The sequence below is a fragment of the Hirundo rustica genome, chromosome 11 (genome assembly GCF_015227805.2).
Source record: "Hirundo rustica isolate bHirRus1 chromosome 11, bHirRus1.pri.v3, whole genome shotgun sequence".
NCBI classification, from domain to species: Eukaryota; Metazoa; Chordata; class Aves; order Passeriformes; family Hirundinidae; genus Hirundo; species Hirundo rustica.
Genome location: NC_053460.1, coordinates 1,271,031 through 1,287,065, shown reverse-complemented (window position 1 = coordinate 1,287,065; position 16,035 = coordinate 1,271,031). Strand labels below are relative to the sequence as shown.

General features: G+C 53.3%; 1 protein-coding gene across 7 annotated transcripts in view; it reads right to left on the bottom strand.

Annotated features, from left to right (window-relative positions):
• Positions 1-2,072: 2,072 nt before the first annotated feature.
• ANKRD11 (ankyrin repeat domain containing 11) overlaps positions 2,073-16,035 on the bottom strand; it is a 129,389-nt gene continuing 115,426 nt past the window's right edge. For all 7 annotated transcript variants that reach the window (XM_040075299.2, XM_058422155.1, XM_058422158.1 and 4 more), the window contains exons 7-13: positions 14,021-14,163; positions 13,212-13,359; positions 5,742-12,472; positions 4,887-4,985; positions 4,652-4,795; positions 3,513-3,605; positions 2,073-2,764 (exon numbers count right to left, since the gene is read on the bottom strand). In XM_040075299.2, coding sequence (XP_039931233.1) covers positions 2,579-2,764; positions 3,513-3,605; positions 4,652-4,795; positions 4,887-4,985; positions 5,742-12,472; positions 13,212-13,359; positions 14,021-14,163 — 7,544 coding nt within the window. In that variant the 3' untranslated portion in view covers positions 2,073-2,578. The remainder of the gene's footprint in view (positions 2,765-3,512; positions 3,606-4,651; positions 4,796-4,886; positions 4,986-5,741; positions 12,473-13,211; positions 13,360-14,020; positions 14,164-16,035) is intronic.

Here is a 16,035-nt window from a genome sequence, read left to right as displayed (position 1 = left end):
TCCTTTTAAAATTTACTCACAAACCTGATTTCTGGGGGCAGCAGCATCACACACGGGTGCTCAGCTCCAGACCTGCAACAGTGGAAAAACTCCATCTACAAAATCACATTGAAAATCACACACACAAAAAAGATCACACCTGCAAACTCACATTGAGAGATCACACTATATAAAAAAAAAAAAATCCCATCTGCATTTTTTTGCCTCCCTCCGAGGGATCCACACCCCCACACACATCTGGGAGCTACAGCACGGAGAGGAAAACTGACCCTGGAGGCTCCCAAGGTCGCCAGCACCGTGATCAGATGAGCAGATGGGACTTTCCAGCTTTACGTGCTCATGAAAGGCCTCTTTCTGAGTGCAGCCACAAATTTATGGCTGTTTAACGAAATCAAGACCAGGGACGGAAATTAATCAAGGAACAAATGTTACCTGTGGCTGCTCTCACCCGTGACCCAGGAGCAGCCCCCGGTCCCAGCGTTTGCTCCAGTGCCTCACCGCACTCATCCCACAGCCCAGGACGAGGATGGAGGGGAAAATCCCTCTGGCTGCAGCTGGGACACGGCACTGCCCGTTCTGCTGCGGCCGTGTGAGCTCCAGTCCTGGTGCCAGCGGTGCCAAGGCAGGGCCTGAGGGGTGGGCAGGGGACAGTGGGATCCCCCGGCTCTTCCGAAGCTGCTGCGATGCGCCGGAGCGAAAGGCTCCAGGATCCCCCTGCCCCGACCCCGGAAAATTCCTCAAGTGGCTGCAAAGCTGCAGCGAGAGAGTGAGGGGGGAGCTGGGGGCTGAATGCAGGGGTCCCCTCTGGTCCCCCAGGCAGGACATGCCAGCAGAGGAACAAATGGCACTGGGAACATCTCTGCTTTCCAGAGCAGCAGCTGAGACGCTCGGCCAGCACGAGCAGTGGGAAAACCCACCAGAGGAAGCTGGAGAGCCCAGAGCTGGCACAGGGGGCCGTGGAGGCCTCCTCCCACTCCTGCCTGGGGTTGGCAGCTGCAGCCAGCAGGAAAGGATGGGCAGCAGGAGGGAGGAAGGCACAGAGGTCTTGGAAAGGCACTGGGATCTGCCTCCAGCTGCATCCCCGAGCTGGTGAGCGAGGACAGAGTCTGCCTGGATCCACCCATCCCTGTCCAGACCCTGCAACCCCAAAACAGCATCTCCTGCTCAGTCACTCTGGGGCAGTGAATTCACCAGCACTGGGGGTCCCCTCTCCTCACGACCCACCCCAGAGGGTGCCAATCCCACTGCACATAAAGAGGCATGGAAAAGGGAGAATGATGTTTAAAATCATGGAATAGTTTGGGTTGGAAGGGACCTTAAAGTTCATCTGGTTCCATCCCCTGCCATGGGCAGCTGATCTGGGCAACTTTTTCCTTGACAGGGAAACTGCTGCCCAGGGTGAACTATAAATACAAAGATAATTTTAATTAATTTATTTATTTCTTTACACATAACTGAAAGTGATGTTACAGTACATAAGTTATTTACAACTGTGCAGTAATGTGTTGCAAAATAAATTATCTAGAAGGCAGCAAAAGTACATTGTTAATGTATATAAAAACTGTACAGCATTTATGGGATACAATTTTTCTTTATATGAGTATTGGCTCTGTAGTGTTTTCAAGTTATGTTCTCAGAAAGAGAAACGAAATGCCCAAGATTAAAGGAAAAAATATATAAACCACGTGGATTTTACTCCATTAAAAACACAGTTGGCAAAGTCCTTTCTCTGCGTTCGCCGTCTCCCCGGCCGCGCCGCCCCGGCGGCTCCTCTGCCCGTCCCCAGCGGTGGCAGCGGCTGCTGCGGGGCCACCGGCACATCCCGGAGCTGTCCCCGCTCCGGAGCCGCCGCTGCCCAACTTGGACACTGTCCTTTTTGTTTCTAATTGGTTTTTTTTTTTTTTTTTTTTTTCCCTTACCTTTTTTTTTTTTTTTTTTTTTTTTTTTTTTTTTTTTTGTGATTTTTTTTTTTTTTAAAGTATTTTTCGTTCGTTTGTTTTTGTTTTTAGACATAACCCATGATGGAACGAGAAAACTCAAAACACCCCCTTTTCCCTCCCCCCCCGCCCCCCCCACGGTTTCCTTACTGCAGCCTCTCCCGGGAGGAGACGCGCGCCCGGTGGAAAACAGAGAGCTGGAAATCACGGTGTTCACAAGTACATGGTTCACGTGGTCGCTGGCCCCGCTCAGCAGCTTCTGCAACGCACACACGCCGTGTCCTCGGCCTCGTCCCTCCGCGCCTCGGCCAGTCCCGGGGCCGCCGAGCGCCCGCTGCCCGCGCTGCCCGGAGCCTCCCCGCCGCGGGAGGAGCTGCGCCCGGCCCGCTGCCCCGCGGAGCCGCCTCAGTCCGCGAGCGAGGGACGCGTCGTGAAGAAAGTGCAATTATTTTTTTTCGTTTCGTTTTGTTTTCTCTCTTATTGTTTTGTTTGTTTGTTTGTTTCTGCCGATAGCTGCTTCCTCCTCCTCTGACCAGGGATTCATCAGCAAGCGGTTAAGGGTGAATGTGAGCTTGACCGCCCGACCTCGGAGCGCTCCCGTCCTTGCCAGTGTTCAGAGATGTCCTCCTGGCTTGGAACTGTCATGCCGGCAAGAGCACAAAGTCATCGTTCACGTCGACCATTGGCACATAGAACGAGGGCACCTCGTTCACGCAGAGGGATTTGTGCCCCGCGGGGTCCAGCTCCTGCACCTTCAGCTGCCACTCCATCCTCTGCACCGCGTTCAGGGCAGCGGCTTCGTGCTGCTGTCGCATGAGCAGGCACGTCTGGATTGGGAAACAACAGCGGGACGTGAGGGCCTAGGTGTTACCCTGGTTTTTCTGAGTTTTTTAATTAGCCTTTTGAATTTCATAAATGGAGTCAGATCTTTTAGTTACTGTACAATATTAGAGCAGTTTTGTACCTTTTCCCACAGATGTAACATAAACAAATCCTTTGTTTTTCATTCTCTGTCCTTTGTTTGCATATTTCTAACCTGAAAACAATTGTAACTGACAGTTGGTCTGGCCACTGAGGCTGAGGGGTGGAAACCCCAAAAAGCCAATCTTCTGCTAGACCCACAAATGTATAAAAAGTAAAAATAAACAAAGGGGTCTCTTCCTTCTCTCGGCTCTCTCAGCTGTGAGCTGGAATCGGAAGGATCTCTGCCTTGCGAAAATCTCTTGTCTGCGTGTGACCGCTTTGTGTGTCTCGGTGACACCGAGGGACAGGCAAAGGCAGGGGACGCGCTGTGGGCACGGGGTTAAACGCAGCAAGGGATGCCACACACAGGACACCTGGATTTGGGATGGCTGCTGAGCCCAGCTCCTGCGGGAACCGAGGCAAACCCGCAAGGTTGGCTTTGAAAGGCGTGACAGCGCTCCAGAGCCTCCATTCCCCCACGCAACGCCGCCCCGACAATCTCTGGACACCCACTCTGTGCCGGAAACCACCGAGGCAGCTCCCAGGCTCCAGGCACAGGCAGAACCCTCCTGGAATGCCCCACCTGGAGCACGGGGCTCCCACAGCTCTCACCTTCATCCGGTCGTACTTGTCATCCACGTCCTGCAGCCAGGAAATGAACTGTCGCGCGTTGAAACGGTCTCTGACCGATTTGTTTTCGTCTCCCTAAGGACAGGAGAGCAGAGGGAGGGACAGGGGATTAGTGTGGTACTTAAGGCAGTTCCAGGCCATATTCAAGCCCCTCCTGGGGCGCACGCTCCTCGGAACCGCGGTGCCTGCAGGGAGGGAGGATGGACATCACTGCTGCCGGCTGCTCCTGCAGCCCCCTCCAGGGATTCAGCCTCGGCTGGGGATGCACCCACGTGCACATACTCCCTGTTTCTCCTTGCTTTGCAGGGAATCTGTCCGTGCCAGCCCATCACTGCACCTGCACCTCTCTGACTCCTTCGGCTCACGCCAGGATAGCAGCAGCAGACGCCGGGCTGGGAAATGCCGACGGATAAATCAGAGCTCCCGGATCAATACGCAGCTCGCTAATAAATCCCAGGATCCTGTCCCTGCCCAGGATCCCTCCTGCAATGCAGCAGTGTAATGTTTCTCTTCCCTTCCTTCCATAGGAAGAGACGGCCCAGAACGCAGAAAAGGAAAACTTTCCAGTGAGCAGATGCTGCTGACCGAGAAGGATGGAGGGTCCCAAGACTCACTGATAGAGCTGAGCCATTTCTGCTTCTAACGGACATCAACTCCCTGAGTCCCACATCCCTGGATCTATTTCCTCCCCAGCACACATGTGGGAACTGAGGCAGATTAGGCAAACGATGTTCCAAGTCACAGAATGGTTTGGACTGGAAGGGACCTTAAAGCCCACCTCATTCCACCCCCTGCCATGGGACACCTCCCACTATCCCAGGTTGCTCCACAATGCATCCAGCCTGGTCTTGGACACTTCCAGGGATCCAGGGGCAGCCACAGCTTCTCTGGGCACCCTGTGCCAGGGCCTCAGCACCCTCACAATTCCTTCCCAATATCCCATCTAATACGTATCTCTGGGGGAGGTGACATCCTGCACCTGTGTGCTGTCGTGGGTGACCTGAGCGAGGAGAGCGTCCTCCTGCCTCCATCCTTCCCTCCATCCCTCCAGGAAAGCCCATCGCTCTCAAGGTCCTGCAGAGCCCCCGAGACACCTCCTCACCGCTGAGCCAAGCACTGACCTGATTTTCCAGAGGCATGTTGTACACCTCCGAGTCCAGCAGCATGGTGCAGGCACTGAAGGGCACGGCCTGGTTGGCAATGGTCCTCGCTGCCCGGCAGTGCACCCTCAGGATCTCCTGCTCGCAGGAGACGATGAGCTTCTCCTGAGGGAAGAGCGGAGCAGTGAGCGCGGCAGCCTGAGCCTCGCCAGCAGGGGAAACCGGCGCCCTGCTCCCCAGCTGGAGCACCCCTTACCCGCTCGATGCTGTGCTGCAGCCGCAGCTTCCCCCGCACCGCCTCCTGCTGCTTGAAGAGCTCCTTGAGCGGCTCCGCGAGCGACGGCGGCGGCGCGATCTGCGAACACGGGCACGGGTGAGAGCCGGACCTCCCTGGGGCACCCCAAAATCTGTGCTGGCCACAGAGGGAGCAGGGACATCCCGTGGGGTGCCTATGGGGGCCGTGGAGCTGCTCTGCCAAGGACAAGGTCCTGCTCAGGCTCGGTGAGGGGTGAGGACTTGGCGAGAACAACCGGAGCCTGACCCGCCCTCGTGCTGCGGGGCAGGGTGTGCAGCAAGGAACGGAGCCTGCTCACACTGACCCTTCTCCTCCAGCCTGGATCCCAGATTTAGCACCTGCAGCACCGAGTTTATTGATGCATTTGTCTTAGGACACATGTGTCCTGCAGCACAGCAGTGAAATGCTGATCCCAGCGCAGAGTCAAGGAGCAGAGCTTGGGAAAATGATGGCAGGAGTTAAGAGCCATCTTTTCCCCATGTTCCAGGTTCGTGATCCTGTTACTACACTGCTGCAAGAGCAGTTTTACCTTCCAGCCTCAAATCCAGTGGATTCTAACAAACTTTGCTCTAAAGCCTGACCAAACCTCAGGTCCCTCAGTACAGCTCAAAGTCTTCTCTACAAAAATGCAGCAACTCAGGGGCTGCATTTACCACACAGCCAGGCACTTACCCAGGCTCAGGTGTCATATTCTAAAGGCAGGTTGGGGCACACTGGCGTTGCAAGGTGGTCACAGGGCATGGGGGACAGCTTGGATGTGTAACAGTGAGTTGGGGACAGTTCCTAAGGGCGAGCTAAAGAGAGAAGGTGACTCACCACTGGAATATGGAGCTTGCTTAGGGGTTTGCCATCCAACAGGTAGGAGCCCGTGTAGGTAACGTACTCAGCGTAGCACTGCGGAGCTTGGGGAGTAATGTAGCACAGGATTTTCCGCTTCTCCTCAATCTTCTTCCTGATCTGGAGGTACTCAAAGTAGGGGTTGGACCTGTCGCTGTGGTAAGGTTCGATGTCGTCCAGTTTGATGGCATCGACGATAGCTGCCAGAGTCTGCTGGATCATCTCCCTCGTCTGCTGGGTGGACGTGTTGATCTGCTGCTGCAGCTGCTGGCTGGAGCGCTGGAAGCGGCGCTTCCGCGGGTGCTGAGCCTGGGAATCGTCCTCCTCCGTGACGCGGCCTTTGGCACGCGTGACGGGCGCGGAGACGGGAGGAAATTCCTTCTCGGACGCGGCGGCGTTCTGCTTGTTTTGGTTGGCGAGCATCTGAGCCCGGTTCCTGGTAATCCGCTGAGGAATCTCTTCTATTTTGGGTGGTTTGGGAGCTTCTGCTACTGGTTTCTGCACTGGTTCAACAATTTCTGCTTGAGCGTTGCCAGGAGGCGCGTCCGCCTGGGATGGCGGGGCCTGGCTCCCACCACGGGCTCCAGCACTGTCCTGCGGAACGCCGGCCTCGGAGCCGGCCACGGGCACAGGACAGGGCTGGGAGCTGCCCTCTGCCGCCCCAGCGGCTGATGACAGCTCCTCGTGCACGGCCTCCGCCTCTTTGCTCTCCGCCTGCGCGGGCTCGGACGGGGTCTGCTGGAAAACCTGCGCCTCCGAGTCCTCCGCTGCCTTCTCCTCAGCTGCGTTCAGCGCTTCCGAGGCGGCTTCTTGTGCGGCCGCCTCTGGTTTCTGCTCCTCTGCTGGTGACTCTGTGTCTGTGGGCAGGGTGGCTGCTGCCTGGCTGGCCGGTGGCTCCTCCGGCTCAGCGGAGGCTATCACGGACGCGCCGGCTTTGATGATCCCAGCGCTCGGTTCTGAAGCTGCTGCCGGGCTTTCCTCCACCGCTTCCGCCTCGGTCATCTCCGTCTCTGCAACGTCCTTCGGCTGGAGTGGCAGCTCTGGGAGGGAGAAGGGGCCAAGGTCCAATTCATCCTCGGTGTTGGTGAAGGGGTCGGGCCACGTCACGGCCTCCTCCGCATTCGCAGGTGCTGCGTTGTTGTTTTCCAGGTAGTTGTTTTCTGGTGCGGTGACAACTTCGGCCTGAGGTTCTGCTGGCACACACGGGGGCTCCGGAGGGATCTCTGGTGCTTCTTCTGGAAGAGGCTTGCAGTTGTTGAAGAAGGTGTCTAACCTAGTAGGGGACATGTACGGAGCTTGCTCTTCGGCATTTGCAATTTCTCCTGGAACTGCTTCCTCAGCATCCTCCTTGACCTCCTCCAGCCTCGGTTCGGACACTGACAGAGGGTACGAGATGGGAGAAACGGGGTAGGAAGTCTCTGTGGGAATAAAGGCTACTGGCGCGGGATGGATTGGCTCTAGGGAACAGAGCGGAGGTTTAGGGGACTCGGAAAACCTCTGGGGAGATTTCATCAGAAGCTCCGAGCCCATGGACCAGGTGACAGAGTGCTCTGCGGGGTTGCCCATCAGGCTGGGAGGAATGGCGGTGTCTGGGTTTCGGGGGGGAGGGTTGTCCCAGTCTATGTTGTTTTGTTCGGGCATTCCCGAACTAAAATGGTTTTCTTCGATGGGTGGCAGGTAGGTGGATTCCGGTGGCATGATGGAGGCGGTGGCTTGCTGCTCCTCCGTGGTATCCAAGGGCATGCCGATGTCGGGGGGAAGAGCACTTTCCACTGAAGGAGCCAGCAGCTCATCCCTGTGCGAAGGGGAGGATTTGGCTTGTAAACCAGAAAAGACACTTTCGGGCGACTGGGCGACCCCGCTGACGGCTCCCGGCGCGCAGTGCAAAGCTTCCACTTTGGGTGAGGAAACTCCGTAATCCGGGGAGTAATACCCAGGAGACAAACACTGGAACTTCTCGGCAGGAACAGAGGGAAGGGGAACTTTCTCCTCCATTAAATGCTGCACTGGAGAGTCGTAATTTGATGTCGCTGGGACGCTTTGCTGTCTGAAAAACTTATCTCCAACGCTGAATTCCTCTTCGGGCGCCCTCCTGATATCCACCGAGATGGAGCGGTAGAGGTTGGAGGAGGGAATGGTGCGAGTCGGGGTCTGGCTGGGGTTCTCGGGGAGCCCGCTGGAAACGTTGGTGTATCTGTCGAAGAAGGAAGGAGAGCAGGCGTTCATGGACATGGTGGAGATGGGCAGCGAGTGCTGAGAGTCCGCACACTCGAACATCAAGTCCGTGTAGTCCTCGTTGCTGCACGACGGAGTCCTGGGCGTCTGCATCACCTCCTCGTAGCTCGGGCAGGACACGACGGATGCCGGGGTCGGGACGCCCGTGGGCCGGTTCTGATCCGGCCTGGGAGATGCTGGGAGGATCTCCTTCAGCTGAGGACCCGTGATCCAGTCCTTGGAGTCTGTCCCTACAGCAGGCTGTGCCTTGTTTTCCGGTGACAGAATAGGAGTCAGGGGACCCAGCTCCTTGAGCTTCTTGTCCTTGAGCTGCGTGTCCAGCGTCAGCGGCTTCTTGGGTGGCAGATCCAGGCTCCTCTTGCGCACGTCCTCCGAGCTTTTCAGTTTGTCCTTTAACTTGGGGTCTCCGGACCTGTGCCGCATTTTCTCCATCTGCTTCATTCTCTCCTTGTGCCTTTTGTGGCGCTCCTCGATCTCCAGGTCCTTCTGGCTCAGCATCCTCTCAAAGCTGGTCATCATCAAGTCACCATCTCCCAGAAGCTTCTCCCTCGGCCTGGCGTCCTTCTTGCCGCTGTCTTTGGAAAGGGTTATTTTTTCATTCCCGTTGCTTATTTTTATGGACTCTGACTTGTCTTTGTCTTGATTCTCCTTAAGCTTCTCCTTCAGTTTGGTTTCACCGAATTTGAGGTTGTCCTCCTTGGATTTATCTTTAAAGGTGGTAACTTGAGGCCCGTCCTTATCTTTGAGTGTAGACTTTGGCTCATCTTTGTGATGTTTAAAGAAACCATCTGTGTGTTTGTCCCTGTGCTTTTCCTTTTCCTCCTTCCATTTTTCCTTGTGTTTATCCCGCTTCTTTTTCTCTTTAGCTGTGCTGATGGAGCTGGAACCGTAAGCCTTTTCTTTCTCCGCCTTCTTTGACAGCTCTCTTTCAGAATCATTTTTATCCTTCTTTTCAGAAAATAAGTAATCAATGCTCTTCTCCGGTTCCTCATCAGCGTCTGCCTTCATGTTGTAGGAAGAGCCAAAAGCCTCCCCATCCACAGAGAAATCCTTTTCATAATGAGTGGAATCCTTTCTGCTGCTGGAGTCCTTGAATTCTTCTGATTTTTCTTTTTTCTCTGTCTTCTCTTTCTTTGCTTTTTCCTTCTCGTGACTCTTCTTTGAGGAAGAAGAGGAATGTCGGTGCCTCTCCTTCTCCTTGAGTTTGTCCTGAAGGCAGGGTAAAGGGAGAGAGTCCTTATACTTTTCTTCAGCGGCGTCGGTCAGAGAGAGGTTAGAAGACTCGAAGAGGCTGGTGAGTCCTGGCTCTTGCCCTCTGTCCGTGAAGCTGTCAGAGGAGATCTCGCTGATTTTGTCATTGGAGTCGTCCCTGTAGTCATTCAGAGCCTCCTCCTCCAGTTTCTCCAGCAGGCTCTTCTCCGACTCCCCTCCTTTTGAAGATTTCTTCTCTTTGGAATGCTCCTTGTCCGGCTTCTCCTTATGTTTGCTTTTCACCTTGTCGTCACTGGTGTGTTTCTTCTCAACTTTTTCCGGGAGCTTTTGCTTGTTTTTCTTCTCCTGAGTGGAATCTATGGACATTCTCTCCTTCCTGTCCTTGTACTTCTCACTGGAGTCTTTATCTTTCTTCTCTTTGTGTTTCTCAAAGGAACTCTTCTCCTTCTTCTCCTTTCCTCCTTCCGATGTTCCTTTGTCCTTTTTCTTCTCCTTGGACTCCTTATCCTTCTGCTTCTCCGAGTGCTGCCGGTCGGACGAGTACTTTCGGTGCTTGTCGGGGTACAGCTCCTTCTCGGCCGCCGCGCCGTCCTCCTTGTCCTGCAGGCTGTCCAGGCGATGCATCTCGCTGCCGGCCGAGTCGCCGACCTTGAACCCGCTCAGGCTGTAATCGTCCCTCTCGTCCTCGCTCTCGTCCGTGAAGATGTCAGCGATGCTGTACCAGCTCTTCTCCTTGCCCTTCTTCTCATCCTTCTTCTCAGAGAAATCGTCTCTGTCTGCGGAGAAGTTTTTCTCTTTCTTCTCCTTCACCTGATCGAAAGAACTCTTCCTCTCCTTGTCTTTGCTGTGAAGATCCTTGTACTTCTCCTTAGTTTCTTTCTTCTCTTTGAAACTCTTCTCTAGTTCTTTGTCCTTCAGGATTTTCTCTGGAGCAGCTTTTTCGTTTTTCTCCTTGTCGACTTCTTTGGATTTTTCCTTGTATTTTTCTGGCTTCACCTTTTCTTTTTTTTCTTTATCAGGAGCATCTTTCTTCTCCTTTTCCTTCCCAGAATGGTGCCTCTCCCAATTCTCCAGGGTCTTCCCACTGAACTCAGGGTCAGACTTATCCTTGAAGAATGTTTCACAGCCGTACTCCTTGAAGTCATCTCGATAGGGCTCCTCCTGCTTCGTCTTGGGATCTTTTCGCTCTTTAGAGCCGTCAGAGGAATCTTTTCTGTCTTTGTTGGTTTCACCTGTGTCTTTTTCTTTCCTCTCCTTGCCAGTCTCCACAGAATCCTTCCTTTTCTTATCCTTTTCAGGCAAGTAACTGGGAGTAACTTTGTGTCTGTCTGTTTGGTCCTTTTTCTTCTCGGAGCTTTTCTCCACGTAATCCCTCTCCTTCTTCTTTAAGAAAGTGTCCTTTTCACTCCGCTTCTCGTTGTATTCCTTCTTCTCTTTCATTTTATTTTCCTTTTTCTTGTCTTTAATTTCCTCTTTCACAGGTTCTATGATTAGTTTTGCCACCGAGTCATTTTTAATCTCCCTGAAATCCGTTATTGGAGAATCCCAGCTGTCCTCACCCTTGAAATCGAAGGATGAATCAGAGGACAAGTCTGAAAACCACCTCTCCTGCTGATCGTCCGAAAGGCTGAACTTCGTGTCCTCGCTTTCGGCAAATTGAGTTTTGTTATTAAACTCATCAAACCCAGACTCGTCCCTGTAAAGTTTTTCTTTTTTGCATTTTTCCTTCTCTTCCTTGAAGGATTTTTCTTTCTCTAATTTAGAAACCTTCTCCTCCTTCAGCTCATTCTTCTTCTCAGATTTGGACTGCTTGTCCTTTGACTTCTTCTTTCTCTCCTCCTTGTGTATCCTCGGCTTCTCTTCCTTGGGAGATTTCTCCTTGACAGGTTTCTCTTTTTCTGATTTACTCAATCCTTCTCTGAAGGATTTGCTCAGGTCTTTACTACCATCTTTGATTTTTCTTAACGATTTCTCCTCTTTTGAGGATTTTCCAGTCTCATCTTTAAACAACCACTCCTTCTCCTCTGCTTTACCTTTGGGGAGCTTCTCCTCTTTCTTACCGTGTTCCCGGTCGTGCTTTAACACTTTCAACTTGTTTTCGACTGGATTTTCTGTCTCTACTATCAAGCCTTTCTCAGGCTTTTGTTTAGAGTCCTCAAACTCAAAAGAAAATGTTTTGATTATTTTAATGTCTTGGCTGATGGGACACTGTCCCTTCTCCTTGTTTTTATGTTTGTGTTTTGTTTTATGCTTTTTAACAACCTTCCCCTCCTTGTCCAGCTTTGGAATTGCTCCATCCACATTGCTATGGAATGAATTCTTTTTCTCAGAAACAGTGTTGTGGGGGGTGTTTTTCTTTTTGTGCTCTGGTTTCTTCCTGACTGGCTTTAGTGACTCTAAGCTCGAGTCCTCAGACGAGTAGTCTGACTCGCTCGTCAGCCTCGTCCTGGTGGAGTCCGATAGGGAACTGACATCTGACCAAGCTGGAGAAGATATGGTTTTCCAATTGTCCGTCCTCCAGTGCTTGGAGTGCTGTTCTGTAAGATTGGGATTATGTTTCTGGGATGCTAAACTCCCATGTGAAGAGGTCGATGAGGCAGACAGAGAGTTAAACAAGGAGGATTCCTTTAGCACTAGCCTTGAGTCCTTTACACAGCTAGAGCTCTGTAGAGAGTCTCTATCATCCTCCTCACTCTCCACGTTTTCACTCTCTGATTCAGAGGAACAAAACTTGTCATTTTTTTTGCCAAACCGAACCTCTTTGCTTTTTGTCTCCTTCTTCCGCTTCTTTTTTACTTTGCTTTTCTCCTTGGGCGCCTTGGTGCTGGCGGGCTCCCGAATTTTGCTGCTGGGCAATATGGAGTGGGTGGAGAGGCGCAGCTTCTCCCCCGTGCCCACGGCCACGCTGGTCTCCTCCTCGTCCGAGCTGTCCGACAGGATGCGGTGGGCAGCTTTCTTTGGTGTAATTGTGTTATTTTTAGTATAAGTTTTCACTTCCATTTTGGGTATGGAAATGAAACTGTTCGCTTTAGTCTCTTTTCTGTAATCCTTTTTCAGCAAATGTTTGTCATCAACCGGCGGGACCCGGTCCTGCTCATCGTCCTCATCGAATTCATACTCATCCTTCACCGGGGTGATGGTTTTGGGGGGCTCCTGGGCCTTGGGCTTGTGCTTCAAACCCTTCTCAAACTCTGAGTCCGTGTTATTGCCATCAACGGAGCTGGAGGGAGCGAAGGAAGGAGCGTCCTCCTCTTCTGAGGTCTCTGCAGAGAGAGAACAGCGTGTTAAAGACTGCCCAGGGTTCTGGGGAGGGAACATCACCGGTCTCCTGCACACACCAACCCCTGCAAACAGCCCTGATGCCCTCTGGCCTCAATCAGCCTTGGCAAGCTGGCAGCCATGCATGCTGGAATGCCATGCTGAGGGATCTTTTTGGAAGGAAGCTCCTCCAGCTCCAACCTGCACGGGGTGTTCCTCGAAGTAACATCCTGGGTGTACCACGAGAACTTTGGGACACAGTTTTGACTGCACACAGCATAGGTCAAGGCTCCCCAAAGGCTGAAAACTCTAATCTACACTAATTAAAACCCGCAGAGTGTCCCACAATGGTGGCACTGGTGGAAGAGGCTCTAGCAGGGACAGCCTGGAAGCAGAACCTGAAACACCCGTGCTGGGACAGCTGAAGGACCGGAACACAGGGCAGGCACGCAAACCTCCTCCTCTCCACTGGAACTACCCACCTCCCAAAGGGAAGACATCCATTTACCTGCAACTGGCTTGCAATCCTACAACCCAACTGCATCAGGGAAGCAACCTCAAAGCCGGCTTCCAGGGCAAACAGCCCCCGAGCTAAAGCTGCTGGGATTGTTGTCTGAATTTGGGTTACAGCTACGGGTGGGCTCCCGTAGAGACAGGAGTCTAACTTCACTGTCCTTCCGAGGTCTCTGTGTTAGCTGCAGGCCACGGCTGTCACTGCCATGGCCACAGAAAGGCCAGTCTCACCTGTGGAGCTCTCTTCACTGGAGGGGTACGTGGTCTTCCCCAGGAGCAGGTTCACCATGGTGGGAGAATTCGCTACTTTCAAAGGCGTCTCGCCCTTCCTGTTGCTTTGATGAGGATTCCCTCCGTAATGCAACAACAATTTCACCACCTGAAAAGAGAAACTGAGGCTTGAAGATGCTCACGACATTTTGATTCCAGTTTTTTCTTGTGTGATTTTCATATATAACTAAAGGAGTGGTGCCTTCAGGACATGTCTTGTGGTACTAACATGAGAGAGAAGCCCCAGTAACATTCCCAGGGAAGCAGAGGAATCACCATCCCTGGAAGTGCTCAAAAAACATTTAGGAACAAGGTTTAGTGGTGCACTGGCAGTATCAGGTTAATGGTTGGGCTCGATGGTTGTGGAGGTCTTTTCCAACCGTAATGATCCTGTGATTCTAAGAACCGATCTGGGCAGGAAAGAACGGGGAAGAACAAGGCACAAAATCGTGCTCCTGTCCCAATTCCAGAAGAATTCCCCTGTGCAGGGGAGCACCAACTAAAACACTCAACAGCTCTAAAACAGGGAAATTCACACAACCAGGGAATAATTTAGGCTGGAAGGGACCTTCAAGCCCATCCCATGCCATGGGCAGGGACTGTCCACAAACCCCGGCTGCTCCAAGCCCTGTCCAACCTGGCCTTGAACACGAATTCCTGCCCGGTCCATGGGAAACGATACAAAACCACCCAGAATGTCTGTTTTCACAGCAAAGCACAAGTTTCCACCGGAGTATTTAAAGCCCAGTAGCGAATCCCAGCAGCCCGACCTTGAAGTGGCCGTTGTTGGCCGCGTCGTGCAGGGGGGTGTCATCGTCCAGCCCCTTGGTGTTGACCTCGGCGCCCGCCGCCAGCAGCTGCTTGGCCACGTCGTAGTAGCCGCGGTTGCAGGCCTCGTGCAGCGCCGTCCAGCCTGCAAAAGGACAGGGACGCTCAGGACAGCACCTTCACAGTGCCACCGGGACACGGGGAAAGCCTGCAGGGGCTGTGTGGCCGTGCTTGCCCAGATCCCCACGGCACAGCAGGAAGGAACCTGCAGCTCTGCCCTGCCGCTCCTGCCAGGCAGTCACACAAGGGATCCCCCGTCTCCCTCTGGTCACACCACGTGCTACGGCCAGAGCATCCGCCAGACCTGACACAGCCCCTGGAAATGTAAACTTTTATATGGGAAATAAGGAGAATCGCTGATGAGATGTGAAAGGCAGGTCTTAAATCCGTTCCCCTTTATACCACTGTGAAATGGTTTGGGTTGGAAGGGATCTTGAAGCCCATCCAATCCGCCTCCCAGCCATGGGCAGGGGCTCCTTCTGCTACCCCAGGCTGCTCCAAGCCCCCTCCAATCTGGCCTTCAAATGCTCCCAGCAACGGGGCAGCCACAGCTTCTCTGGGTACCCTGTGCCAGGGCCTCATCACCCTCACAGGGAAGAATTTCTTCCCAATATCCCATCTAACCCTGCCCTATGTCAGCTTAAGGCCATCCCCTCTCGTTCTGCCACTCCATGGTCCCATGAAACGTCCCTCTCCAGCCTTCTCTTAAGCTCCTTTAGGTTTGGCTTTAGGTCCCAATCCCTCTGTAAGGGAAACCCTGGTGCCCAGACCAGGCCTGAGCTCAGAGCTGCAGACAGGGCTCAAACAGCCCCCACACGGATTTTCTGTGCACTCTGCAAACACAGGAACACCGGCCTGGGCTTGGGGGGGAAACCAAACAGCAGCGTCTCCACAGTAACGGTGGGGACACAAGCGGCTCCAGCTCTCCAACAAATCTCTCAAGAGCGCAGAACAAAATACTTTATCGTGTTCAAACAGACTATTTTTAAGCGGAGCCTGTTTTGAAGCTCCCCAGCGCGGCCGCTCCGGTGTTTTGCTGATAGCGCCGTGGGAGCGCGTTCCGTTACCTTCACTTGGAGCCTTTGGAGGGGGCACCTGTGCCCGGAATTAATCACAACTGATACCTCAGTCTGGCACTGGGATTAATCATACGGGTGGAGGAACAGCCACGTCTATTTATAGCCCCAAAATCACGGGAAGAGAACAGCGAAGAGCAAAGTCAGGCTCTAGGACGTGCTGGAGGAAGGCTGATCCAGCCCCACCTTCATCACCCCTTCACCAGCACCCCACGGCTGCATTCCCCCTGCAGGACTCAGGGGTGTTCCCAGCTCATCCCACCACCTGAAGCAGGAGCTTGGCAGCACTGCTGAGGAGGAGGAGGTGGAGGTGATACTACTCCTGAGCTGAGGGTCAGGATGGTCACCAACTCCTCCGACTTGGGTGCCTGGTGAGAGCCTAACCTTGCCCTTCACATTCCCTCCCCACCAGCAGCACCTCCACCTTCAGTCCTTAAAAACAACTCCCAAAAATTCACAGGCGTCAGCCCCCCAGCTCCAGAGCGATGACTTCACAAACCCACTCTCAGCGGTGTTTCTGCACGCGTAATCCCTTGTGTTTTAAGTTAAAATGGAGCTAAACCAGCCCACCTCCCTTTGAAATCCCCCTCCAGACTTCCAACACGGCACCCTGTGCAAGGGCAGGAGGAAATGGTCTGGAGTGGCCTGGTCAGTTTTGGTGTGTGGAGCCACAACAGCTCCAGGGATTCTCTGGATCCTGCCCAGCCCAGCTTCCCCACCTCAAGCAGACTGCACAACCTAGGAATTCTGCTCCCAAATCCAACAAGGAAAGTGAGATGCTTTGGGGGATATTTTTACGTGGCTTTTTGTTGTTGTTCGGTTTTTCTGTTTTTTTTTTTTTCCTAAAGGGCAAAAAGACGTTTTCCTCTTCAAAGAGCAAA